This window comes from Oxyura jamaicensis, chromosome 12 (genome assembly GCF_011077185.1).
Source record: "Oxyura jamaicensis isolate SHBP4307 breed ruddy duck chromosome 12, BPBGC_Ojam_1.0, whole genome shotgun sequence".
NCBI lineage: Eukaryota > Metazoa > Chordata > Aves > Anseriformes > Anatidae > Oxyura > Oxyura jamaicensis.
In genome coordinates, this window is record NC_048904.1 from 16796558 (window position 1) to 16823115 (window position 26558).

The window sequence follows — 26558 nt, forward strand, 5'->3', positions numbered from 1 at the left end:
GCCACAGCCTCTGCTGTGCTCTGTGGGCCAGGGCAGGCTGAGTCAAGTGCTCTCCAAAATATCCAGTGCTTAGTATTGCTTTCAGGCTTGTTTCTAAACAACAGAAAACAGTCTCTGCCCCCAGATGCTTGTAATGAGCTCAAGTCCTTCTAGGACTTCTTGGGAAATAAGGAGAAAGGATGCCCAACTATTTGCTGATGTTATTTCATCTACCATTTAAAAACAATCAAAATACTCCAGGAGTTTCCTAATCATATCAGGCCTCATTTCAAGGTGGGGGGAAATCAGCTGGATCATTTATGAATAAAGCTGGAACAGATGGGAACTGGTATTTCAGTAAAACTGCGCAATTCCACAGCTCTAAAGCACCCAAACGGTATTCCAAGGAAATGCTTAAGTAAAACTCCAGGCAAGATTTTGGCCTCACGTTTCCAGTTAATTTCAAAAGGGTTAGGATTTCACCAGTGCATTTCCTCTCATCACTGGATTTCCTATAAAACTTTTCAAGACTGATGAGCCCTGAAAGTAATCTTCCTTGGAATGTTTGCGGGGAGAAGATAATTCTCTGAAATATTTTATGTCAACGCCATAGAGCAGTAACAACGAGCACCAATAACCGCTGCTCTACAGAACGTGCAGAAGTGTCCATTTTCGCTCTGTCTCTTCTTTCAGGGAGAGGGGGATTGTAACGCAACACAGAGTAAATGGATTGGGTTCTAAAACCACCTCGCGCACTAGGATCTGAAAAGATGAAGGATTAATTGTAAGAGAGGTTCATATACACGGAGATTAACCAGACTACGGAATTCTCTTTCAAAGCACCTAAGCATAGCTCAGACATTAGCATTAGAAAAGCTGCAGGGTACTCAACATGCACCTATTAGAGAGTTTGGGGTCTCCACCTCCCACTAAAAGGCACACAGCAGAACACGGCCAGGCAGGCTGTGGTGATTTCAACTAGTCAGTGCTGATCAAAACCAGCAATAACTGATCACACACATGCCCTTAGGACCAACAAAGCAGTGGCTTAATTCTTCTGGCACCATAACTAGACCACAGCAGCTCTGGTCACACCCAGCATCCACCAGATTTGGAAAAATTCAGCTGTGAGCCAGAAGCACATAGCAGAGACCCCTCCTGCGCTGGCAGAGGAATGGAAGGACCTTGGTGTCAGGGCTTTGGACATTTGAAGGTCTGAGGGAACTGTATAAACTCTTGGACAACAGCTTTTGTAGTGGTTTGTTAAAGAGCCAACAGCTAGCAAGATGACCATGGTAGAACTGCCTTGCTCTTCAGCATCCTTCTTTTGCAGTGAAGTTCCCTTCCTTGGTGCTGAAGTTGTGACAGCTGCAGAAAACCTGAAACCCACCTTCTCTACGTACTGCCACCAACAGCCAGGTCGAGCTGAGAAGCCATCACCAAAGCACGTCCTTTCCCCAACTTTTGGGGAAGAGCCCTGCAAACAGGCTAAGCAAAAACAAAGGGCTAGCTGAAATTACAGCTTGCATGTGTTCAACGTGCCATCTATGCTTTCCAAAAATTACAATCCTGAAGGAGCCACGTTTTGGTGGTTTGTTGTGTTGCTTTAAAAAGCATAAGAAAAAAATGCCTGCTTTCTATAAGCTCCACCATTTAACCACAGAATTGTCAACAGCTGCTGAAAGCACTGATGCATTACGATCGGGGGCAAGAGGAAGGCTTAATGCTTCGAAACGGCTGCGACCAAACAATAGCAGCTCTCCTTGTGGCTTTTCATCGTTATATTGGATGCAAACTGCTTAGCCTGTTAAAAAATAGATATCCATGCTCTAAGCCAGCCAAGGACCTGTTCCCATAACTGCTGTCATCCAACGCTGATGGCCAGGCCCATGAGATCAGGGGGTAGCTCATGTATCAGTAACGCCCAGCGACCTACTCAGTGCTCTCAGCCCTAGACTTGACCACAATCTCAGAGTCTGAAGCCACGACCAACCTCGTCGCAATGGCACACACTGGTCTATCTGAGGTCTGATCACAAATGCAGAGGTGCCAAGCCTACGCCTCCCTTCCGCCAGCCCTTCCTGCAGCAACCAGGTGATCTGAGCAGCTCGATCCTCCTTCGCCTGCCGTGAGGGTGCACGTGCTCCACAGCCATCCTCAGCTGCTCAGAAACCTTCAACAGGAATCGTGCTGCTGTGTGAGAGCTGCCGTCTGCAGGCAGCCCTTACGTTTACTTCAGCTTCCCATTTAAGCCCAGAAACTGTTTCACTTGTACTACAGTTAGTTAAACAAAGTTAAAAGTTAGTACAAAGTTAAAGCCTGGCACTAGCCTCTAATAGAACTGTTTTCTTTTTCTTAAATAAAAATTAAGATTCTTTGGTATATAATCCTAGAGGAAAAGTCTGAATTGTGATTTAAGCATGAGGCCTCCTACCAAAGAAGCTCAGGACGAGCTGCACCTTGCTCCCACGTAGCCTGAACTCGGGGTCTGCCCCTTGGCATGCCACCAGCTGACGGGAGCCGCAGTGCCACCCCGGCTGGGATGCTGCCTGGCAGCTCGGGACCTGGTGATCCTTTTACACCACAGCTCCTCCTCCACTGGTCTCCCTAGCCAGCCTGTACAACGCTGAGACGAGAAGACAGGGCCCTAACTGAGCTCCCTTACTCTGGCCAAAGTTGTGCCAGCACACCTAGGGAGCACACCAAGGTTTTCCAGCCACATTCTCCAGTTCTCCACAACTCCCCACGCCTCCAGCCCTTTCGCTGCTCCTTACGTCCTTTAATTGCTGAAACACGGCATCCCAGGGAAGGGGAGAAAGTGAACAAAACATTATAGCCAGTTCGTATGGAAAATCAATTCAGTTCAGACATCTCATTAACCTTCTAACCTGCTCATCCCCCAGCTTTAATTTATGCTACCGCTCGCAAAAGCACCTGACACTGAGCCACCATCTCCACTGGAGGTGCAACAGGCAGAGGCCTCGAGGGCCAGAGGATGCCATTTACCCCACTCTTTACATCCCCTTCCCTCCTCTGCCATTCAGGGGGCACTAAGGAGCACTGGAGGAAGAAAAGAGGATAATGTGCAAGAGATCTTTGAAATTATGTAAGACCTGCAGTGAGTCTCTCTTCCCCTCCACTGCTTTAATTACCAGAGGCTAAGGACAGGCTGGCCTGTGCCCCGAGCGCCCATCCACAGCCCCACCGGGCAGAGAGCATTCACAGCCTTTACCCTGGGGAGCTAGGTAGCAATTTCATCTCACTAGCCCCAAAACATCCCAGCTTCAGCACCTACAAAACCAGCATCCTCACAGCAAACCACAGGAAAAGGGTCACCTGCACGACAGACCCCAGGAATTCCTGTTTTCAAAGCTACGGCATTCCAGCACTTAACAGATTGAAAGGTTTCTGTCCAACTGCTGCCTTTTGACAAAGATGACATTTCCAATGGACCGAAGTGCATTTTCATACTAAGTTTTTTTGACATGTTCAATACATCAAAATCCAACTAAAAAGATCAAGTCTGACACAGCTGCACCCACAGAAGCCCAAGGAAATCCGCAAGATAAATCTTGGGATAAACCAGACCAAAGCTGGAAACCCACTCAGTTGCAGGGAATATAAATCTTTAAGGCAAGAGCTGCTAACTCCTGCAGAAGCAGCTCTTAAAATCTTGAAGGAATCATTCAAGAAAGCGAGACCACAAATGAAAGCAGATAGATGTTCCTAGACATCCCCACCTCTGCACGAAGCAGCCCTACGGGAAGCCCTGCAGTCTCCCCAGCCCGCAGAGCAGCTCTCCAGCCAGTGCCCTCCTGCTGCTCAAACACCTCCCAAGCTGTAGCCACACAAAACCCGATTAAAGGCCACTTCACTGCTGGGAATCCTGCAAAAGTTACAAGAACGAGCTCAGCTGCTCTTTGCTTCCCCTGAGGTAAAACCCTAAGTAAGAGCTTAAAGAACAAAGCCCCATGAGAAGCCCAGTCCAGCAGGCAGCAGCTACTGGCCGCCCTCTGGCCCAGCACAGACCCACAGACACCTCCAAACGGCTCTGAGTAACAGCAGCACGCTGCAGGAGGTGGGGATGGGGTGCTCCAGGCATGAGCTCCTGACCCAGCTTCTCCCCGGACCTCCTCCTGCAGCCACCACGGACACGCTCACCTCTCCTGTCCGGGATCAGCGTGTTCAATGCAAGCCCCCAGCTACACCCAACACAGCTGTGGGCCACCTGGTCCCACCTATGAAAACAGGGTGCAGCATGGTCAGAATTGAAGCATTAAGTTATTTCCCATCATCATAGCTGGGTCGGAAGGCCTGGGTTAGGGGCACAGTGCCTAACATCACCCCAGCCCATGCGAAGTGCAGCAGAGGCCACAAGAAATCACACCCTGACTGTGCTGGGCGTGATGAAAAAAAAAAAAGTTGATCTGGGTGCAGTTTAAACCTCCTCCCGGCAGAGTGGGGATGGAATTGGGGCACGGCTGTCAGGCTGCACACGGAGGGCCGAGGAGAAGCGGCCCCAGGAGGCAGGGCAGGACCCAGCAGCGTGCCAGCAGGTCCGGGAGCTGCGAACCTGCTGCCGGCTGGGGCTGGAGGAAGAGCGAGGCGAGAGGAAGCACCCCGAGAACAATGCGGGGAAGGCAGCGATGCCGCAGCTATTCTGGGAGCCGAGAGGAAGCCGGGCGAAGCCGGGAAGGCGAACGCGGGCAACAAAAGCGGAGGAAGCGCTGTGGGCTTCCTCTGCTCGGTCTGGGGCCGGCACCAGCGCCCTGCTGTCCGTCTGTCTGTCCGTCCGCAGCCATGTGCGGGGCCAGCCCCGGCTGGCAGGCTCGGCACCGCCGAGGCGAGGGCAGCAGCGGGTCCCCCCCTCCGCACAGCCTGCGGCAGGCAGAGAGCATCCAGCAGCGCCCCCCGCACCGCGGGGACCCCCAACCCGAACCCGGGGGGTGGGGGCTGCTGGAGCACCGAGGCGCCCCCCTTTCACCCTCCCCCCGTGTCCCCTCGCCCCCCGGCCCCCCTTACCTTGGCTCCGGCGGGGCTCAGCACCACACGGGGGGCGGCCGGCGGAGCCCAGCCCGGCCCCGCATCCCCGCCCGGGCCGCCCTCCCTGCGGCGCCTGGGCTGGGCTGGGCTTAGAGCCGCCCCCCCCGGCCCGGGGGTGGGGGCAGAACCGCTTCCCGGCCCCCTCGCCCCCCTCTCCCCTCCCCGGGAGCTCCGGGCGGGGTTCGGGGCCGGCCGCGGTCCCCCCCGCCCTGCGCGCCCCCGGCCGGACGCAGCATCCCCGGAGGGCGAGGGGGGCCCGGGGACAGCGGGAGGGGGGCGCTGGGCTCCGGGGGCTGTGGCAGCCCTTTGTCACCCGGCTGCAGCGCGGAACAATGGGCTGAGCTCGGGAACAGCCGCGCTGGGGTGCTACAAACCCTGCTTTCTCGCTGCCTGCGGTGGGTTGGTGCCCGGAGCCGAGCGGGGAGCAGCAGCAGCCTCGGGGCTGGCGGAGAAACCGGGGGTGCTGGTAAATGCACCACCGGTCGGGTGTCCCTTGGGAGCGAGCAGCACCATGGCAAGTCCCATCTATTCCCCCAAACAAACCATTGCAGCGTTTGCTGTGAGGAAATGCACCCTAAGGCTCCGATCGTCACGAAGGAGCAGGCTGGTGTCCTTCCCAAAGTTTCACAAATCCTTGGTGGTTCATTCAATAATTCACAAGATGGAAATCCTCCCAGGTAAATACGATCGGTTTGCCTTAGACTCCTCTAGTAAGAAACAAGTGATAAGCCCCAGCAAGGCCACACCTTCCCGGGTGCCCCATTTTCAGATTACAGTCCCCAGCTACCCGGTGCCTGGCTAAAGCAGAGGAATAAACAGCTTGGCTTGCTTACATATTTTGCCTGTATCCCCACCTGCACTCACAGAACTCAGCTTTACAGCATCCTTCCCAGGCTAGCAAAGACTTCCTGGGGGTCTTCTTCCTTCTCTTCCTCTGGGATCCTGGTATGAAGATGCTCCCAGGTGCGTTTCCTCTTGCCGTGACCATGGCAATATCCTGCTCCAAGCAGCCCCAACTCAGGGCTGATACCCCAGCAGCTTTGTCTCTGGTTTTTGCACATTGCCCTCTGAAGCTTTCTGCCTCACCTTGCAGATCCGTTGCACCTGCTTCACTCCCAGCACAATCCTGCACTCACAGCACTTCCTGCACATTCCCATGGTATTTATCCACAGGAACACCAAGCAGCTGATTTTAGCTACTGCTACATTTATCACTACACCACCAGTCTCATCCCTGCCCAACTTCCAGCTATCAGCCCCCAGCCCCAGTGGGCTCCATCCTGCAGAATATGCACGCAGCCTCCCAAAGATTGCTCCGTATCACAAGAAATTCCAGCAGTGCTTATTTCTGCCATTAAAGTTGGCCATCCCAACCTTCCTGCATGCAATACTTCAAAATATCAACGTAATTTCCCCTAATGATGTGATGTATGCATCCATTTGCCTTCCACAAGTAATCCTAAATCAAAGTCTAGGGACAGGAGTGAGCTTCCTTTGAAGAAAGAAGGTCAGCCAATATTTATAGTAGCTGGAATAAACACTCTTCATCGGTTTTATAGCTGCATTATAATGAAATCAAAGGCTTGCAGAAAACAGTGGAACTGAACTGGGTGTGCACAGGGAACAAGTGATGGCAGAGGAGACCTGATGTGATGAAGGCAACACGCAGAAGTCCTTAAGCCATGCAGCCCCTTCTGGATTGTACATGACCCCAAGACACCAGCCTGGACCAGGACCCCATGGGGCAGGTGTCCCACAAACCCAGAAGGTCTCTCACCCTCAACAGCAGAGAAACCAGACAAGAAAAGCACGGAAGGAGGAACCTGGAGATGAGGTGTGCCTGGAGTCTCACAGCAAGCCATAAAGGAACTCCCACCCTTCAGCCAAGGTAGCAGCACAAACCCAGAACTAAGTCTGGGACAGATCCAGACCGACATCAAACGATTGCATGTCCTGCCTGCCAGCAAAGCAGCAGCGCCCCAGCTGCAGACAGCCCTTTTGGGTGCTTTCCTAACATGTGCAGGGCCACGGTGTAGTCCCTGGAGCATGAACCTTGAGCACAGAAAGGGATGGGAGGCTGCAGGGCTGCCTTTCAGGTGTCACGGTCGGTGAGAAAACCCACTTTAGTCCATGGCATGGAGCAGAACTTGAAGCAGGACTTCATGAAGTCCTTTCACCTTCCTTGGCCAAGAGCTGTTGGCACAATTCAGAACTAGAAGGGAAATGCATCGCAGAACAATCCATCAATGCATTTCCTGGAGGTTTGGCAGTCTGTAATATAACCCTGCATTCCTAGCCCCAAAACACTTTTTGGATATCAGCTTCTTGTTAAGCAAATATCTAAAGCCTAGGGGGTAAATATCTAAAGCAGATTGGGTTAAAGATCTCATGAGATTAACCACTGAATCTGTGCTATTTTCCTCACGTGGAAGGTAGCCTACAGCACTGACCATAGCACTCTGCAAAATCCCTTTATAGCAAAGGGGGAATATTAATGTTTTAAAAGGTACTTTGCCTCTCTGCTGAGATCTGTCATTGATTTTAATCTGTACAAACCACCAGAGTGGGTAACATTCATTATTTAGGATGAACAGTACAATGCCAGGCTAAATGGGCTTCTGGTCTAGCCCATTGCAGCGTTCTTCTGGGAGACCCCACTAAAGACACAGGCTGTTTATGGAATTTGGCCATGACTTTATATGCAGATCCTGAAATGAGCATCACTGGAGTGATGGCAAGGCAGACTTCAGGCTGTATTTCATGCTCTCTGCACAGCTACTCTTCACCCAGGTGTGCTAACTGCAGCTATCCAGGTTTTGGGGGTTCTGGGGAAGGCTTGAAGTTTAGGCCGAGACCAAAAAACCTGATCCAGTTTCTTCTAGAGCAGGAAAAAAGATAATCCTTCCACAACTCTCAGGCAAAGTCAGCCCGCTTAGCTCAAAATGCCTTTGTTCCTGGTCTGTGCTAGAGCAGAGACGAGCACCCATGTGCTGGAGCTCTACGCCCGTGGCAGAGCACGAACCTCCAGAAGAGGACGGCAGCCAGCTTGGAAGTGATCCATATTGAGCCTGCAAGCAGGTGGCAGAGGTTCCAATATGCACATAAACCTTTACAGTATGGGCACACAATGTTATAAACCATCCAAGATAGACTGGAGTCAACTGCAGAAGACAGCAGAGAGCTGCTCTTCGGGCAGCTGCACAGAGCACAGCGGGGCTGACAGCGTGGTTCCTCCCGCCGGCACAGCCTTCCTCCCATAGAGGAAGCTAAAGGCCCCCTCTCCTTTCCCTCTTCCTTCCTTTGCTTCTCCAGAGCAGCCAGGGGCTGTTCCTACCTCGGCCTTTCACAAGCAGCATCTATTTGTGGGGCATGATGTGGGCGATGTGTTTTAAATGAAGTGGAGGACAAGGGGCTGCTGGCTTTTCTGCCTCTGATTTCAGACTCGTATCAAGTGTGCCTTATACACTGAATAGTCATCTTTTGTGTATTTTTAGAAAAGGAAATGAGGTAAATAAAATGTGGAAAGAGTAAAATGATGTAATTTACCTTAACTGCCAAAATACACAAACTATTGTTATAAAAATACAACAGCAGACCTGAGCCCTGAGAAACTCTGTAAAGCAACCTCTAAATGCCAGAATTCAAGTACAAGGTCCAAATTCAGCAAATACATTTATACATGCTTAGCTTCAGCTTTCAGTAGGGCTTCTGGGGTAACGCTGGGGCACCAACAACTCCAGATGTGAGCAGCCTACTTGAGCCAGCTGAGTTTAAAAGGCTTGGCTGTGCTGAAGTGCTTTTGTCCACCTCTGCACCACTACACAACCCCTGTTCTTGACTTGCTCAGTGTTCAGAGCTGCTTTACAAAGGACACTTGTTACTGTCCCCATTTTACAGGCAGAAAAACTGGGAGATGAGGAAAATAGCACTGTTCAGTCTTACCCTAGCATAGAAGCAACAAAAATGTACATCTTCAGAGTGCTGGTCCTGTATTTGGCTTCTTGGGCTCTCCTTAGCCTCATTAAACAGATGTAAAACAAATGTCATTCTTACCTTGTGTTACACAATGTGCTTTCTTAAGTTGTCTTGACAATGCATAAGCTTTAAAGAGCTCAAACTCCTTAGATTTTGAAGAAACCTAAGCCTTAAATTTAGACACACGGATGCAATTTTAAGGGACTCTGCAGAATGCTAAATCTGTAGCATTAAACATGGACAAAAAATAGGGTTCCTAATGATGTCTAATGATGAATGATTTCAAACATTACCATACAATCTTCAGCTTTCATTCAGACACATTTCAAATGTGGTTCTGTTAGCTGGTATTCTGAAACACTATAAAGGCAATTAGAAATGGTAATGATTATGAAATCCATTAGTGTTGACAATTTGCTATTTTCTTCACGTCTACTTATACAGGCCAGATTTAGTCCATCCACAAAACCTAGCCAAGCAATTACCCCAAAAGCAGCTTCCAAGGGACTGCTGCTGGGGCTGGAGGCAGTCTGGCTGGCTGCTTACAGGGTTACCTGAAGGCCCACTAGGACCAGGCCCAACTAGGCCAGGCTCTTTACGCAGTAAGACATTCCTCATCTTCAAAGGCATTTCACCAGGATCTGATTTCCAACTTTGCTCTCCCCCAAAGGATAGATTTTGTTGTACTTCAAGCAAGAGAAACCGTTATAAGCTGCATGTTTTATTCCATGTTAGAGGGAGACAGCGATAAGCGCCCCCCTTTCATTTTCTCCACCCAGGCTAACTTGGTGCCTGAGCTCAGAAGCCTGAAATTAGATGAGTGAACCTGAGCTTCACTCAGGTCATCCCCCCACACCTCCACTCTGAGCTTGCAATAATCTATTCCACCTCCTCATATTGTTCATTTATACTGTAGGTGAGATGCTATCTCCTACACACAGGTTAACACAAGCGATGAGCTCAGACTGTGGACGAAGCCTGCAACAGGAGTTGAATTTTTCACATTTGGTTTCCAGACCCTTAATTGCCCCACTGTTCCTAAACATGAGGCAGTTCCACAGGCTAACAGTAGGACAAGAAATACATACCCAGGTGCTATACACCCTCTCAAAGACTTATGCTCAATAAAAAGAGAAAATCAGCTGAAGACATAGATGTTTTCCCTTTTATCACCAAAACTCAGTTCTCTCAAAAATGATGGTAATTTTGATGGCTGATAGCACAATCTACTGGGCTTTTCTTGCATTTCACGTCCTGCTTCACTATGAACTGCATCTACTGTTTCCACAGAATCAAAGGCAAGTTACTAAGTGCAGAGTAGCTCTTTATAACCACTTGGTCCAACCACCCCACACTCCACAGGCCACAGAATTTCACCCGTGACTGTAGCAATTCATGGTTTATTAACTGCTGTTGATCAAGAGCGTCTTTCCAGAAGATGCATACTATGTCTGCAACATCATTAATAATGGAAGAGATCCTGCTCTGGATATTTCTCTTCATATCCCTATATATTTAGATCTAATCTGAAAAAGGTTTTATATTCATATTTCTGATCACTACATTTGTACATTCAGAAAGTTTTGGAATATTTATTAGTTTTTGAAAATAAACAAATCACTTATTTTCCCCAGTTGTTCCTGGAATCATACTAGCCCCTAGAGAGTCAAAAAGCTGCGTCTCCCATATTTCAAAATGTTATCCAAACATGTTAAAATCTGGCCTTCTAGTATCAAGGAGACCTATGGACCTTGTCACGCATTAATGAAAACAATACCCAGAGTCTCACCAGGAGAGCCGAAAGCACATTACAAAGATTAATATTAGCAGCATCCCTCATTTTTATAAATTGAGATAGCTAAGGATAACAAAGGTCAACAGGCTTACCAGCAGGAAAGCCACACTCCTGAGTCAGTCCTCCACACAGACTCCTCCTTAGGCTTATTCTGCCCAAAATGCCTCTAGGACTTTCTCCTTTTCTTTTCAGATGGCCTTTGCTGAACTACATTTTGGACTCTAGTGGAGACCCAAATGTCAAACACATGCACTTTGGTCTTTATTAGCCTCATATATTAGAGCAGTCCATACAGACAGGCTCTAGAAGTGCTCTTTCATTAGCCCTGAAGCACTAATTTGCTGGAGACTCAACACATGTGTAGACAGGCAAGATGAAAAGACAGCCACTGTGTACATACCCAGAGCCAGTGGCCATAGCCACAGCATTTCTAGGAGGCAGGGGAGAAAGTCTGCTTGCAGGACACTATGCAAGCTTCCATCCTAATGTAAAATAAATGCTCTCAGCACTTTATCTATTAGTTTCTTTCTACAGAAAACTTCACAGTGTGCCCAAGCCTATTCTCAACCACCATGTTTTCCTGAGATTTGTTTGCTTAGTAGGCAAAGGCTGTCGAGCTTTTTCTGATGCATTAGGAAAAGGATTACTTTACACTTAGATTTATTTCTGTCCTCTAATATCAGGAGGAGAGCTTTAGGTTATTTTGCTTCTAACTACAGGCATATTTGACAGTCATAAACCATAAGAACATCTATTCTACTTGCTGTCAGGCAGATCTCAATGGCTACATGTGGGTTTGATGTGAGGGCTTTTTGTTTTCCCGTTTGACTAGCCAGATTATGAGGACACATTAAGACAGAAAATAGCATAACACTAGAGGCATTTAACCAGCTAAAAATACCATGGGACAGTCAATAGACATAATTCTGAAAAACAGGGTCCTGTTTGTTAAATCCTGTTCATTTGATCATAATAAATTAAAATGCTCTAAAGGGTACATTCCAATTCTGTTATGCTGGTGTCAAGGAGGAATAAAAACATTCAACCTACAAGATTTGCTGTGCTTCCTCACTAATGCAGCACAGATCAGACTCTGACCTTGAGCCATCTAAAATGATGTTGCTGACCTTCCATTAGTGCTCTTAGCCTCTGGAGTACTCCAAAATGACTTTGGGTGAATAAGAGAACTATGCAATTACACTCATGGAAAGCCTTGACCTCTTCCCGTATCAGGAAGAGAGCCTACAAGCATGTCCATCACAAGACCCATCTGTGAATCAAACAAGACTGTCATCTAGATCCATGAAGTTAAAGCCACATGTTAAATGTTCTCAAAGAAGGACAGCAAGAATGACCGTGACCACCCAAGCCACATTTCAGCAACATATTTTCCCCTATGCTTCAAATCCTCTACATAGAGAGGATACCTCAAAGATAATGCATCAATAGAACATTCACCACTTTAGAAAAGTAACTATTGCTACTCACAAGTTAAATTGAACACCATAACATTTCCAAACACTGCTCAACATCCACAATGTGGGTGCAAAATCTCACTTCTACAGTGTAATAGAAGCAAAAACGCTCCACAGAATTTAAAGAACATATTAAGAAACTTCTTTTGCTGTCAAAGAACAGTATATAGCTGATCTTACCTTTGTCAGAGCACCCATGCAGGAGGAGTGAGGGCCAGCTGCTCCTGGAGGATGGGGACATCACCAAGCAGGGCTCGGCCCTGCAGTACCTGAGCAAAGCAGGCCCCAAGGCAGCGGCCATCTTCAGCCAGGGGCCCACACCACCAGGCAACCCCTTGGTCAGGCAGAGAACTCCATCTGTGGGCAATTTCCGCAGCTAGGCAGGAACATAACTAAGCCAAAGATCAGCACTCACCCAAACCAGCTCAGGAAAGGGCTAAACCCCTGATCTGAGCTTAAATAGGGGCAGGTGAGGCCCCAAGTGAGGCTGTTCAGGGCCATTAAGTCTTCATCTGCACATCCTACAAATGTTCATCTCCATAGCATGATAGTGCAGGGATCTTAACTTCTAGAAGTTTTAAAAAGGCCAAAAAAGGCAGTGAGGATTTAGATGGTACTGAAGGTGTCTGTGTGTGAGAAATGGAGTGGGATGCTAGGCCGCAAAGCCTGCCACGTTTTTTAAACATCTGACTTCAGGGCAGTGTAACTGTCTCACAGAGACTGAAGGCTTTATAATCAGACAGTTGGAAGCCAGTACGCCTGGTTTTCTTCTCTTCTTGTGATTGAGTCTAAAACAAAAGGAAAGGGGGGTTTCTGGCCCATGGAGGTTAGCACAGAAGGCCGAGTTCATTAAATTTATATGTCTAGAAGAGAGCCAGCGTTTACATCTGTTTGTACTGTGTAAACAAACAAACAAAATCTCTCATTAGACCACACTAAGACAGGGCTTCCAGAAGCTATCCCCAAGCAGCTGCCTCATGTAAACCAAAGTAACCTGGGCTCCTGCATGCGCTGCTGAAAATCCCACCCTGCTCATTTGGAAAAGACTAGCCACCATCAGTAGAAAAACTGGTCTGTAAAGGCACTGAAAGCATACAGCATCTCACAGCAGCAGGCCTTTAATTAGCACATGGTAATCACCACAGTGATTAAAATGTAATCAGGTCCTTGATAGTTTTCCTCTACCCTTCTCTCTTTATACCATACTAGTTCAAAAGAACAAAAGTGAGGTGCTCACAAAAGTAGGGAACTCACTGCCCTTTGTTTCAGGGGTACAGCTGTACAAAAGGGTATTAAATCAGCTTTATTTCATAGGTATACTTAACATGTTACAGCTTAGAAGAAGATGGTGATTTAATGGGAGAGGATTAGAGTAGTTTAGGTCGTGTTTAATAAAAGACAGATCTAAATTTTCTGTTTTCTTAAGCTGTAAAGGACTCCCAGTTCCAGTGTTCTTCACAAGCAGCCATTTAAATTGCTGACCAAACATTGCAACCTGCATGATACTTTAATATTATTATTATTATTTTATTTATTTATTTATTTATTTTTACCATTACTAATTGTACGCTCTCCAGATATGGAAATTGTTGTATCTTAATCTAACAGCAAGTTGATTTGTATTCACTGAAGCAAGCAGATAATCCACAAGAGCCTATGCTTTAAAAATTGCTGTTAAAATCAGTGCAGCCAATGCAGATGGCTGTACATGAAGGATAATCTCTGTGTGGGTTTCATCCATTGCTACAACAGCACAGTTACACAGCATCCACTCCCATAGGAACCCACAGACTACGTGATGCTAGAAGAGGCATAAATAAATAAATAAATACGTACATACATAAACACAATGAATTGGATACCCAGCCTGCCAGCAGATTAAGTCAAGAAGGAATATTAAGTTGTTTGGGTTCCTATTTAAAAACAAATACATTGAATCTCCCAGTCAATCTGCTTAATGTCAATCAGACATTAAGCAGATAAGTAGTGACTTAACCTTATGGGGTAGATTTCTTCCTATTATGTCATACTTGGAAGATGACAAGTGATTTTTTTTTATTTGCTGTCCTGCTATAGATCAGCAATGTATTTGCTAGAAAGTGAGGGTGCTCCTTGTTGTTCTATTTCGGATGCTTCTGGGCCATTCTGATAGGGGTCAGCACTATAAAATGGTGCAATCACATAGCACAATGGCGCTGTAAATAATTCCACACGGGGAGATCACCTCATCTAAAGCAACATGGAGAATTTTAATGTGGGACATAGCCAGCTGGTCATTCAGCAGTTTTCATGCCTGGGAAAATATTCGTCACAGATCCTCAAATTGCAGAACCTCCCTGGCTCCAAAAGTGCCAGCAGAACCCAGTGTGCAAAACTATCAAGTGCCACAATAGCCACCCAATTCCACCACATTGTATTTTATTACATTGGTCTCTCTCCATTTCTTACAGACTTGCAGAGCTTAAATTGGCTTGCACAGTCAAGCTTCCCCAGCCGCTTACTGGATTCTGCAAGAGGTGATTTTTCACTTTGCATTCAGATGTCACACATACAACCCCTGCACCTGTGCCCACCCAAGCTTAACCCTTTGGGTCCCCGACTCCTTCCAGGACTGGGCATCTCTTCTGCCATCTGCTTGCCATGGCATGCAAGACAAACACAAGCAATACCCTTTCCTCATTTGCCCTCCTTCATCTCCCCTCCTTACTGGAATGAGTAAGCACTGAGCCTAAAGTGGAAAGTTTGTAATGGTTATTATGGCCTTTGAACATTTTGTTTCCTGGGGCACAATTTTCTGATTTTGTGGCAGAAGCTTTTCTTTTTTTTTTTTTTTCTTTTTCTTTTTTTTCATTGCTGTTGACAGCTCTATCCACAACATCAACCACCTCAAATATGTTGTTCAGTTACATTTTCCTTTGTCGATGACAGCTGATGATCCACAAAGATGATATAAAGGGATCAGCACAATTCAGTCTAACCCATTAACTTATTTAAAGCATCTCTGATACTGATGGTGGGCTGGCCAGACACCATCAGTGCATACCAGGACAAGTGCCAAGACAGTTGTGCCATCCAGACTGTCTTCTCAGCTGTGCTAAGATTTTCTGGCAGTGAACCTGGTCTGGGCATGTCTGTCCCCAGGGGCTGTGAGCTCCATGTGCTCCTGCAGCCGGCTCACTCAGGAACTCACTGGAGCGATGGGAACCTGCTGTCCCTGAGCTGCAGCATCTCCCACCCCACTGCCCTGCCCAGCACTGACAGCAGAGGGGCTGGTGGCAGCGAGTGGCATCCCCCAGACACTCAGCTAAAGGCACTGGCAATATGCTTGCTTATAGCAGAGGAGCATCTCCCCACTTCTCCACATCCACTGAGAAAGTCTGCCCATAGGAATGCCAGGAGTGGTCACAGATGTGCTGTCCTCCTTCCTGTCCTCCACACAGCATTTTTTTCAGGTGATTTAGGAGCCCTCCTGTCTCCTTGTGCTCTGTTTCCCCATTTGTTCCCATCTGCTCCAGCTATGCCTGTCCCAGTGACCCTCAAGCTTTGTCTGGGTAATTTATAAATCCTTCCACTTGCAGCCTGCCTTCCTGGTTCAACTGCCTTTGTCCATCCTATCTTAAAGCCTTTTAATTCCAATGTTATTTCCTCAATCTGTCCTTCTATAATTCATTCGGTGTAAAGCAGCGAGGTGGCTCCCTGCTCACCACCCTCAGCTAGCTCCACTGATAGTAAAGAGGTTTTTATGTCCTCGCATTTACTGCCAGTGAACCTTTCTGCTTCATTGCCAGGTTTCTTCCGGGGGTTGCCCTGCTGCTCCCATGCTCCTGCTCCTGAGTGGCCATAGCTTATAACACGGCACTTCAGGGTAAATTGTCATAATTTGGGTGGTCTTAAAAGCAGGGATTTGGAACTGAGTGGAAGTGCTTCTGCCCCCTGTGCAGAGAAGCGGGTGACAGGGTTGCAGCTCCAAGGTGCTCTGACACTTCTCATCCCAGGGAGCCCTGAAAAGCCCACGTGTGTCACTTCCCACTGAGCAAGGATTTCCAGTGTGATTTCCAATGCTCCAAACATTTAAAAGTGTGGATCTCTGAGCTCCTAAACTGCTCTAGTCTGCAGGGAGCATCATAGTAAAAATACTGCATAGCTGCTTTGCTTTAGAAAGCAGAGCTGGGAATTCTGGGGGAGGTCAGAAGACAGGCTGTTGTGAAAGGAGACATTTTAGACCCAGAAGAAACAGAAGTCTTTTTCACACAAAAAAAGAACCATTTAAGACCAGAACTGCCTACCTTGGAGAAGTGCACACAACTACAGCATCACACCGATTTCCTAATCTAAGCAGTGCTACCCATAGTGGCATTTGCCAGGGCTTTTTTCAGCAAGGCCACAAAATCTTAGGTGCTTTCATGCAAAACACTTATTTTAAGTCCTGCCAATTCTTTTGCATATCTCATTTGAGTTTTTTTTTTCCTTCTGAAATGCAATGACCCAACTGTAAATAGGCTGAACGTGCACCAAGCTGGAGAGTGCAGCAGGGAGCAAAGGCACAAGATCTGTGGTGGCAGCTGGGTGCAATGCCAGTCCTCTTTGGCCACACACCGTTCACTTGTCCATCACCCACAAGCATCAGAGCATCCGCTGGTGGTCCAGGCAGCAAATGCCCCCACTCCTGGTGGTGTTTCTATATCAATGATTGGAGACAGGGCTGAGAAATGCAAAAATCCCACTCCCATGAATATTCAAGCGAATCCTTAAGCATGCATGGTGTGTGTTTCCGTGTCCTTTGAATTTGTTTCTGGTTGAATTCACCAGTAAATGAGTTTCTGGTGAATATAGGAGAAAGAGTACCCTCTGATGGGAACTTCAGCTTCCTTGTTGTTATTTACTGCCCGTGCATCTGGGCGTTACATGCATGAACCGGCAGAGCTGGCGCTGCGCATGCAGAATGGGCACAGGCTCTGCCCCAAGGAGCTCACATGCTGATGCAAGAGACAAGAAGCAGATGGGGAACCTCAGGGAAAAGAGGAGCTTTTGTGGTGACGACGGTGGTCAGTGTGATTGGCAGGTTCACCATATGCTCAACTGGTCGCTCTGGGTTTTGGCGTTGGGTGGGTGGCCAGGCAAGCTGGGGAAAGCACAGAGATGCTGGAGAAACAAAGTGGGTGGTGAAGGCTGCCTCCAGAACCAGCTGGGGATGAGCTGACTTTCGGATGCTGAATAAGAGGTAATGGCTGGGGCTGTGTCATCAGAGCACTTGCAACAGAAATCGGAGGTCTGCCCAGGCAGCAGGTCTGTTCCTGCAATCTGCGTGTCCAGTCAGAAGGGTTTGAAATGTGAATTTCAAATGTCAAATACCCACAGTGACTCGGTCACCAGGAAATTACAAAGCAAGAAACATTTGTGAAAATCATTTGGTGGCGCTTTAGCAATCATCGTGCAACATTTGGGTAAGAGCTCAACCTGTTCTCAGGCCATTTGCAGGTGGAAAGGAACAAATAAATTATTCCTTTTTTTTTTTTTTTTTTCTATTTCACAACCATTTAGCTGAAACACCAAGCCAATTCTTTTTGTTTAACATCCTAACAAAAGAAATATGATTCAGACTTAATGCAGCTCGGAATTGTCTTCAGTGATAAATCTCTCCTATTGAAAATTCTGCGATGTGCCTTCAATTACAGAGTCTTTGGCGAATGAAAAACTTTTGCTTCCCTGTAACTGCAAACACCATGCAGGGAATTCACCCTGGATGTCGCATTTCTGAGCCAGCAATCCAGGGATCAATTTCCTTCCCTGCAACAGCAACAACAAAACCTTCTTACTGTAAAAATTCAATTATTTACAATGTCTTGAAGGCGGCAAAGCAGTAACAAAGAGCAGAACACCAACCGACGCAAGTGTGGAAATTTCCATCACAGAGACAGGTTCCTGTGGACAGCGGGGACATGATTTGTGGCTGGCTGAATAAATACATTGAAAGCTCTCAGCTTGCATGCTTGAGGAGCTGGAATTGCCCCTTTCTCCCCCTCCTCTGCCCACTGTACTTGATACGTGTTTAATTTCAAAGGTCCTCTGGGGCCTGGCCTCTGGCACCGTGACTGAAATGAAATGTTCTGGTCGGAAAGGAGCAGAGGGGACGGCAGGGACCGGGACAAAGCCCGCGGGCTGCTCCTGGCTCCCAGGCTGTCACCACTCCGCCGTGATGGACGCAGACAGCTAATTAACAGTAGACGCAAATAATTAACATCTGTGAAGCCAGACAGCTTTGCCTCAGGACCTCTAAGGAGCGGTGCAGCCGGCGGCTGCGTGACGAATGCTGGTATCCAACAGCCAAAGTGCCACGGAGGGCAGAGCTATTGCTACTGGGGCACTAGTGATGGGCACGGGTCTCTCTTTCACCAGCAAACGCCAGCATGATTTTTAGAAAGAAATTTAGAAATTCCACTGTAGATGCTGATGTTTGGATGGGAGAAACCAGTGCTGCCCTCTTTGTTTCATTCCATTATTAATTGTGACAAAAGACACAGTTTGAAAGGCACATTGTGCCTGTGTTTACGCCTGTCCCAACTCCTCCTTCCCACGGAGGTGACTGAAGATCTGCCCTGAGTGTTTGCCTGACAAGGAAGGCCTCACCACCCCTACGCAGGGATACGGCCACAATGCCAGCACGTGTTAAGGCCACAGCACGATCCTGGGGGGCACAATTCCTTCCCACAGCCAGGGTTTGCTCGTGTCGAAGAGTACCCAGGGGAAACCTGGGGCTGCCCCCCAAAAGCCAGGCGTGGGCCGTCGGTGGCCACCATGGTGTAGTGCTGGCCTCTGCCTTCGGCACACCGGGCGGCCTTGGCAGATGGGCCCTCGGCGTGTACAGCTTTTATGGGGTAATGCTGCACGGAGAAATTTAAATAAATTACAGCCTTGTAAGGCAGAGAATGTTTAGTTTTGATGTTAGATAACGTGAAGTTATGTCCTTAAAGCTTTATTAATCAAAATGGGTACATACCCTGTCACTGGGAGGGCACGCAGCAGACACGATAGGTCAGCGATGTGGATTCAGCACTCCATTAAACTATTTATCCTCAAATTGGCTGGGATCCCTGCAGGGAAGGGGGGATTTTTCCCCTCACTTCAGTAAGCAGAACAGGACTGTGATGAAGCTGACTATGCTGCCCGATCATCTTCTTCCAGTACAAAGCAGCACAGCTTTCATTTGGGCTCAGATGCTTGAAGCATTTTACCTTTCCTTATCTGCCATATATTCATTCACCTAATACCTGGGGACTCCCCCGGCTTCGGATGTGACTAGATGTGCAAACTACAGAACATACAACCCGGGCTGCTGAGCCCTGTCACAGCCAGCAGGGCGATAAATAACACTCCTAAATCTTAACTACATGGTAATGCTATTGAAGTACACATCACTCTTTGCATGCTCCATGATCATATAATGGAGAAAAGTTAATTTTCATTAGTCTGCAAATAGCTTATAAGACCAGACAAATAGATATGATTTTCCCTTGCATAGTGAATACTTGGAATATCTGCATATTTAGGTAATGACAACATTTTTTTTATGCATAGTTTTGCTTGTGGCTATAAATCCATAATGCACTTCAAGGCTTTATTGTCCCCCAAAATGTGATGTGCTTCAGTTTTTCCAAGTTAGGAGCGTGCATCTGCAATTCATTAAGCTTGCCAACCAACACATTTCCATTTCATAGTCACTATCTTTGGATGACCTTTTTGGTCCGATGGCTTAAACATATTTAATAAATTATCAACAGAGATTGTATTATTGAGAGAGGGGCTCTGTAATTAGTTCAAAGAGCGCCCGGAATTGGGGTTGTTGGGGTCTGCCGAAATCAGATGGGGAAAGTTGTCAGTAAAACTCCATCAGAGGAAGGGAAAGCACACAGAAAATTAAGACGCAGGATATTTTCAGATAAAAAATGAGTCTGGAATGGTTGCAGTCCATAACTCTTGCTGTGGATTTTAGCTGTCAGATGCTCCAAGGACAAGTACCTTCACCTCTGCCTGGCCCTGCCCAGGGAATACAAGATTTAAAAAACAGGTCTTCCACCACCACTGTGGTGCAGCAAACGGCATTTTAAATTGTAATGGTTTAGTTTAGGCTGCTTTTCTAAATGTAACCAATGAGCTGTAAGTCTTAGAGAAATAAACATTATTAGTGTTCTGATAAATGATAGCAGTGCAGCAGAAAAAGCCATCCATAGAATTCATAGAAGGTCTTAGATTCAAGCATCTTTTATTACTTTTAGTGTATTTGATCTTCATCTCAAATCATTTAGTAGCAGCTTAATCAATATATCAAAATCACGCACAATTCCTTCTACTTAGTGAACAGCTTGCATCAGAAGTGGTTTCTGGGGAGTATTCTGGAATCAGAAAATAATTAAATCAACGACCAAGTGATAGAAATACTTATGAAAGTACCTCTTTATTTTCCTTACAATTTATCTACATTGCCTGGCTTCAGTTTGTACAAGACACTGAACTTCAAATGATCTTTCATATCTTTTCCAGACATAAGTTCTCAGAGCACCACTGAGGTCCAGGTGAGCATTACAGCTGTTTCTCAAAGCAGGTGCACAGAGCTGAGACAGGAGTCGAGTCAGCAGTTCCCAGCTCGGTCACTATTTTTTGTTTTCTTTATTTTGAGACTGTCCAATCTTACCTGCAATTACACAGGGTCTGCTGCCCCATGTCCTTCTTACAGATGAAAATTGGATGAGATATGTATACAACTGCAGCCATCAAGAGCATTTTACCTTGTGTGAATTGGACATAAAGCTAGATATTTTCTTTAGTGAATTTAAAAGCATTGCTCAGTGCCGGGTAAACTGAGCGTTCCCTTCCACAGCCAGCAGGAAGGTCCCTTCACTCTCAGAGCCACCCACGCTGGGATAATGGCTCGTTTAGATTATATATACCCATAAGAGCCATATGCTGATAGAGTGATTTAATAGTAAAAAAAAAAGTCACAGTAGCACCTCATCAAGGAAGTTATATGTCACCGTGAGTTATGCGGTACCTCCGTACCTGTCTCCAGCAACACATCCTTCGACACGCTGTGAATCACTTACAGGGCTGTGATCTATCCTACCTTTTAAAACGGGGGCAAATAAGCAATGTGTATTAGTCTTTCACTAGGACTTCATGAAAGTGTCACTGACTTAATGAAATTGCCATCTTCCCATTGACTTCAAAAGAGATGGGCTGGGGCCAGCTGTCAAGCTACCATCAAATTACAACAATCCTGTTCTTATTATCAGATTTTTTGTGTTTTTAAAGGTGATGGAGAGCACAAGCAACTGAATTCTTCCGAGATAGCTCACTTGCTTTAAGCAATTTTCTTCTCCACTTAGAGCATTTTTCCTTTCAGCCTAAAGGAAGAGGCCAACAGAGGGCAGTGGCATTTTTTTTGGCAATTTGTTACGTGTTTTAATGTATCACATTATGCATGGTAAGAAAGCTTAGCAATAACCCTGGCAATTGATACACAGGTGACCTCCAGCTGCGATGGCATGTGCCGTTTTATAATTGTTTTCTGCTCTGACATATTGTGTGTAGCAAGATGCTGCCCATCTCAGAAGGCACCAATCCTGCTGTTGTCTGCCTGAATTGTTTTATGAGGTCGACAAGGCTCTTGGGGTGCGGGGAGTGCTGTTGGTATATTTGGTGCTTTGCTTTTGACAGGAGACTGCTGTCTCCTTTTGTGTCTATCTACTGCTTTAAGCACAGCAGGAAGCGGCTTGTGTTAGCCTGTTGCCTCGGGCTCCCTCACCACGACCTCTCAGCCCTTGCGCAGCATCAGATGGTGCAGATGCCGCGCTGGTGGTGACGGGAGACTTTGGCAGCTGGGTGTTTGGCAGGGAACAGCTTTGCCTTCTCAAAACGATCTGCTTCAGGAGCTGGGACCAAGCTGGTAAAAGTGTTCAGTCAAAACCGGATGTTTTACCCTCAAAACAGGCTCTTAGGATTTCTTTATTTTGCAGAAAATTAAGGGCTTTTAAAATTAAAAAAAAAAAAAAAAAGACCCTCCCTCCTCCCCCATTATTCACGACAAAAGTCAAAGTGTTTGATTACAAAACGGCAATACACCTCGAGGCTTCCCTCTCCTGTGAAGCAGGTCTGCCCACCAGGCTTCCTGTGGCCACATTTTCATGTCAGCCTCATCTTGTTTTAGTTAAAACTGTTTTCATTTCGGTGTTTCAAAACACCATTTCTCACTGACCACTGCTTTCTCCAAGGAAAGCCTGTGGACTCCCTCCCCCATGCTTGCTCTTTCTTGACAGTGGGATACCATTAATCCAGATACCCAAACATCACATCACGATGTGCTTTGGCCTCAAAAGGATGCTTTTAGCAGGATATTTTATTCTTTGGTTTGTCAAGTCCATCCTGGGGCCAAACCGTGAGCTGTGTGCACATGGCAGTGTTGGATTTGGAGCACGTTGGATGCAAGATCAAACCCATCACATTGGCTTGAGAAAGAACGTGGGCAAATGAGAATAACCTGGCTGTGCATCTTCCACCTGCACAGCTTTCAGCTGACCTGGAGTTGTCAGCTTTGCATTTTGTTGAGAAACAGAGCAATGGAGCTCACATACTGAGCAAACCCCGCTTCGCAACATGAGCCAGCAGCACTGCTCAGCACCCACTGAGAGCAGAGTAGCTGATGGCAAGAAAATGCCATTTGGGGGTTACGAGATTATTTTCAACCTTGTCAGATGAAACCAACAAAATAGAAAGGATTATAAAGAAGAGCTGTAAAACGGAGATTCATAACCCAACAGATTATGTACGAGCAATCCATTTTGGCTATGTATTATTCATCACTATTACATTATTCTAGCATTCCGGCTTTTGGGTGAGTTCTACATGTAAAATGCTAGCATAGAAGAATATATATATATTTTTTTTCCTGGGCTCTGCTATGTAAAGAGAAAACAGTATCATTTGAAGGGATCCTGCATAATAAGACAACACAGATGAAAAATGAGCAAGCCTGTCAAGATGGAGTCAGTGCATTGCTTTGTATACGAAAACCAATTGAGTAGTTAATTTTAAAAAAAATTGCCCTTGTTTCACACAGTAAGGCATTTTGACATTTGTGTTGACAGTTTCCCGATTGAATGCAAATATTTTGGTGGCATTTGAGGCTAAACCGAGCCAGGTGTTTTCAGGGCTGTATAGATCTAATTTCTATGAATGTGTACGTTCCTTTCTGCTCTGGGCATCAGAGAGGAGGAAATCCATTATTTTTTTTAAGAGTAAGCCTCCATTACAAGCAGCAGCTCATGATGTTGCCAGAGGCAGTATGTAATGCACATCATAGGTATCCAGCAAAAAGGTTATCTGCTTTAACTGTAATCTTTTTACGGCACAAAAGCAGATCCTTAAGCACTTTGTGGGGATTTTCAACCCACCACACTGAGGCTGATGAAAGCCTCCCCTTGGCCGGAGGGAGCGAGCTCCCCAAGGAGCGCTAGAAAAGGCTCCTGTCTGCTTTTAAGCAGCAGCACAGAGAACTGGGGGGAACCCAGGCAGGTAGAAGAAATGCAGTATATGAGGAAGAGTACTAGTACATCTGAGGTTGGTAGGAGTTTTCCCTTTCATAGAAGAAAGCTGAATTTCACCCCAAATTCGTATTTCTCTGACAGGCCTGGACTAAGGAGAACTAGACAATTGCAGCTATATAAGTGCTCACAATGTGGGGGTTGCAGAGGAAAAGCATAGGCATAAACTCCAATATCATTAATGCAGTGGCCTCCAAATCTCATACTGTGGACCTGCCAAGCTTTATGGGCCTCTTTCAATTGGAATAACCTTGCCTTTTTTTCATTTATTTTGAGACATAAAAACAACTGAAGTATTAAATACATTCACTGAAGATGCCAGGAAATATCTGTCCAACTTTTTATTTCTTATTAAGCCAATGGGATTCCTTGAAAATGCACCACAGACATGTACAAGTAATAATTTTCACTCATGTGGGGCCTTTGGTTCCTCCGCTGAGGCCCAGCGAGGTGAAGGCCGGCGAGAAGCCGAGGGCAGGGCTTGGCACCACGGCATCGCTGTGAGATCCAAGCCAAGAGCAGGGCCAGGGCAAAGACACGAGGATATCTCCCCGGACTGTGCAGGAGTGAAAATGCCATGGATTATTTCTCTTTTAGGCATGGGAAGCAGGCCCAGAGGCATCAAGCCCATGATCTGCTTTGTCTTTGGCCAAACAAAGGCTTGAGGCCTTCAGGGTGCAAAATGTGAACCCAGTGCACAGTCAGCCTCAGTCTCTCTCAGCCTGTCATGGAATAATTCAGAAAGTTAAAGTAATCGGACAACAGATTGTTTGTTATCGTTGCCAGTGGCCAGTTGCTATAGGAGATTTTGGTGTACTCCTCTCTGCCAGAGGATCTGTAGCACTTTTTGTATGCCTGAGGGATGCATAAAGGATTTGACTTCCCAGACAGTTTTGTGCTTAAAATATCTCCTTGCACAGATTAAAGTACTTATTCCTGATTTAGCAAAGACCCCTTAAAACGTTGGATGGATACAACATGGTTTTCATTCAGCTTCATCTGCCAGCTTAATTGGGGAGGAATTAGAGGTTGGCCTGATGGGAATTGGTGCTAACTTAAAGGTTCAATTTTCCTCATGCACTGATGGATGGCAGATGCCCAGAGCCTGTCCTGCTCGGTTAGGCTACAAGCACGAAACCTGTGAAATACTGGAAGAGAAAATAGCATCAAACGCAGTTGTGCAATTAGACACTTCCGACTTTGCTGTACCGAGGGGCAGAGGCTCCCATTCATTAGGGCTCGATTTTCTCACTCCTTGTGTAACATCGGAGTGAAACGTTTCAGATGAAAGCTATTCCTGTGAGCCAGTGCATCTCAGCCTGCCTGGAGCCATACGGGCTGCCCCATGCTGGCCGTGCTGCTAAGGGAAAGTAAATACACATTAATATAGCAAATAAATATATGTTTGTGTGCAATAGGATGAGTATTTTTGACTTAAAATCTCTTTGAAACATATTTCTGTGATCAAGAGACATTCCCAGCTGACCTTTACACCTTTGCATCAATCCAATCACACTTTGAACTATGCCAGGAGCTCTTCTGCTCTCATATCAGAGCACTGAAAACCACCCTCACAAGTTTATGGGAAGAAGAAATAAATGATTCTTTTTTATTTATTATTATTATTTTTTTTTAAGTTTAGCTTCTTCCTGGTATGTGAAATCTGTCAGCCCTTTTTAAGGACTTTATCAATCCTCCAGGTTCTGATATTTTTTTATTATTTTTTTTTTTCAAAGATGAAACCACAAATCTTGTAATGCTTAAAATGACTGGACATGTTTTATATCCCAAGAAAGAAATGCAAAGATTATAACATTTTTCGGTGAATAAATAATTCAGTTGTCCACCCTGGATTTCTAGGTCCTCCATGAACAAGACTGCTCATTTTCTGTTGTGTTGCTGTTTTATTGACAGTGTGCTGCTCTGGCCATAGGCAGAAAGAAAGGCTGCTGAGGAAAATGAGCACACGCTTCCAATGCTAAAATGAGGGAAGCTCTTTCTGTGGCTAGAAAAAGCATTGCTGCAATATAAAAGATATGGTCAGATCTCACCTTACCTCTCCTGCTATCATTAAGTGGCATAAACCAACTGCATTTATCCACTGAGAAATTTTAAATGATCTAATTGTTACTTAGAGAATAGGAGAATGGAAAGACAGAATGAGAAAAAGACGGTGAGAATAAACTATAGAAAACATGAGAGGAGCACAACAACACATACTGCTGTTTATAGGTAATTTATAGCCTTAAATGGTATTTTCATTTTGTAAAATTCCTGTCTGATTTATTTCACTGGGTCATTTTTTTTTTTTTTTTTTTCAAGCAACTCCATTTTATCAATAGTGCGTGAAGTAATACAAATACTTTTGGCAGGATTATACAGTGATGAAATAGCAAGCACTGCATTACTAACCCCAATAATGGAGGAAAAACATCTTTCTATTGTGCAAGCAGACAGCAATATAACACAGAATTTCCCCTTAGGAATAGATCGCAGTCTTACAACAAAAGCGCCGTGAAAGTCTTTGTTCTGATCCCTAAGGATTTTATAAATTGTCGCACAATCTGTGTAGATCAGCCATTCTTTCTGATAAGCAGACTGCATTTCTGTGAAAGCTAGCTGATGTTTGAATAGTGTAATAAAAGAATAAAAAATAAAATTAAGAGGTGGTGGATTATTTTGAAATATATATATAAA

At 46.1% G+C, this 26558-nt stretch overlaps 1 protein-coding gene across 1 annotated transcript in view; it reads right to left on the minus strand.

Moving 5' to 3' along the window:
- FRMD4B (FERM domain containing 4B) overlaps positions 1-12672 on the minus strand; it is a 117641-nt gene extending 104969 nt beyond the window's left edge. The window contains exon 1 of the mRNA XM_035337586.1: positions 12448-12672. Within this exon, the coding sequence (XP_035193477.1) occupies positions 12448-12465 (18 nt within the window). The 5' untranslated portion in view covers positions 12466-12672. The remainder of the gene's footprint in view (positions 1-12447) is intronic.
- Positions 12673-26558: the final 13886 nt, after the last annotated feature.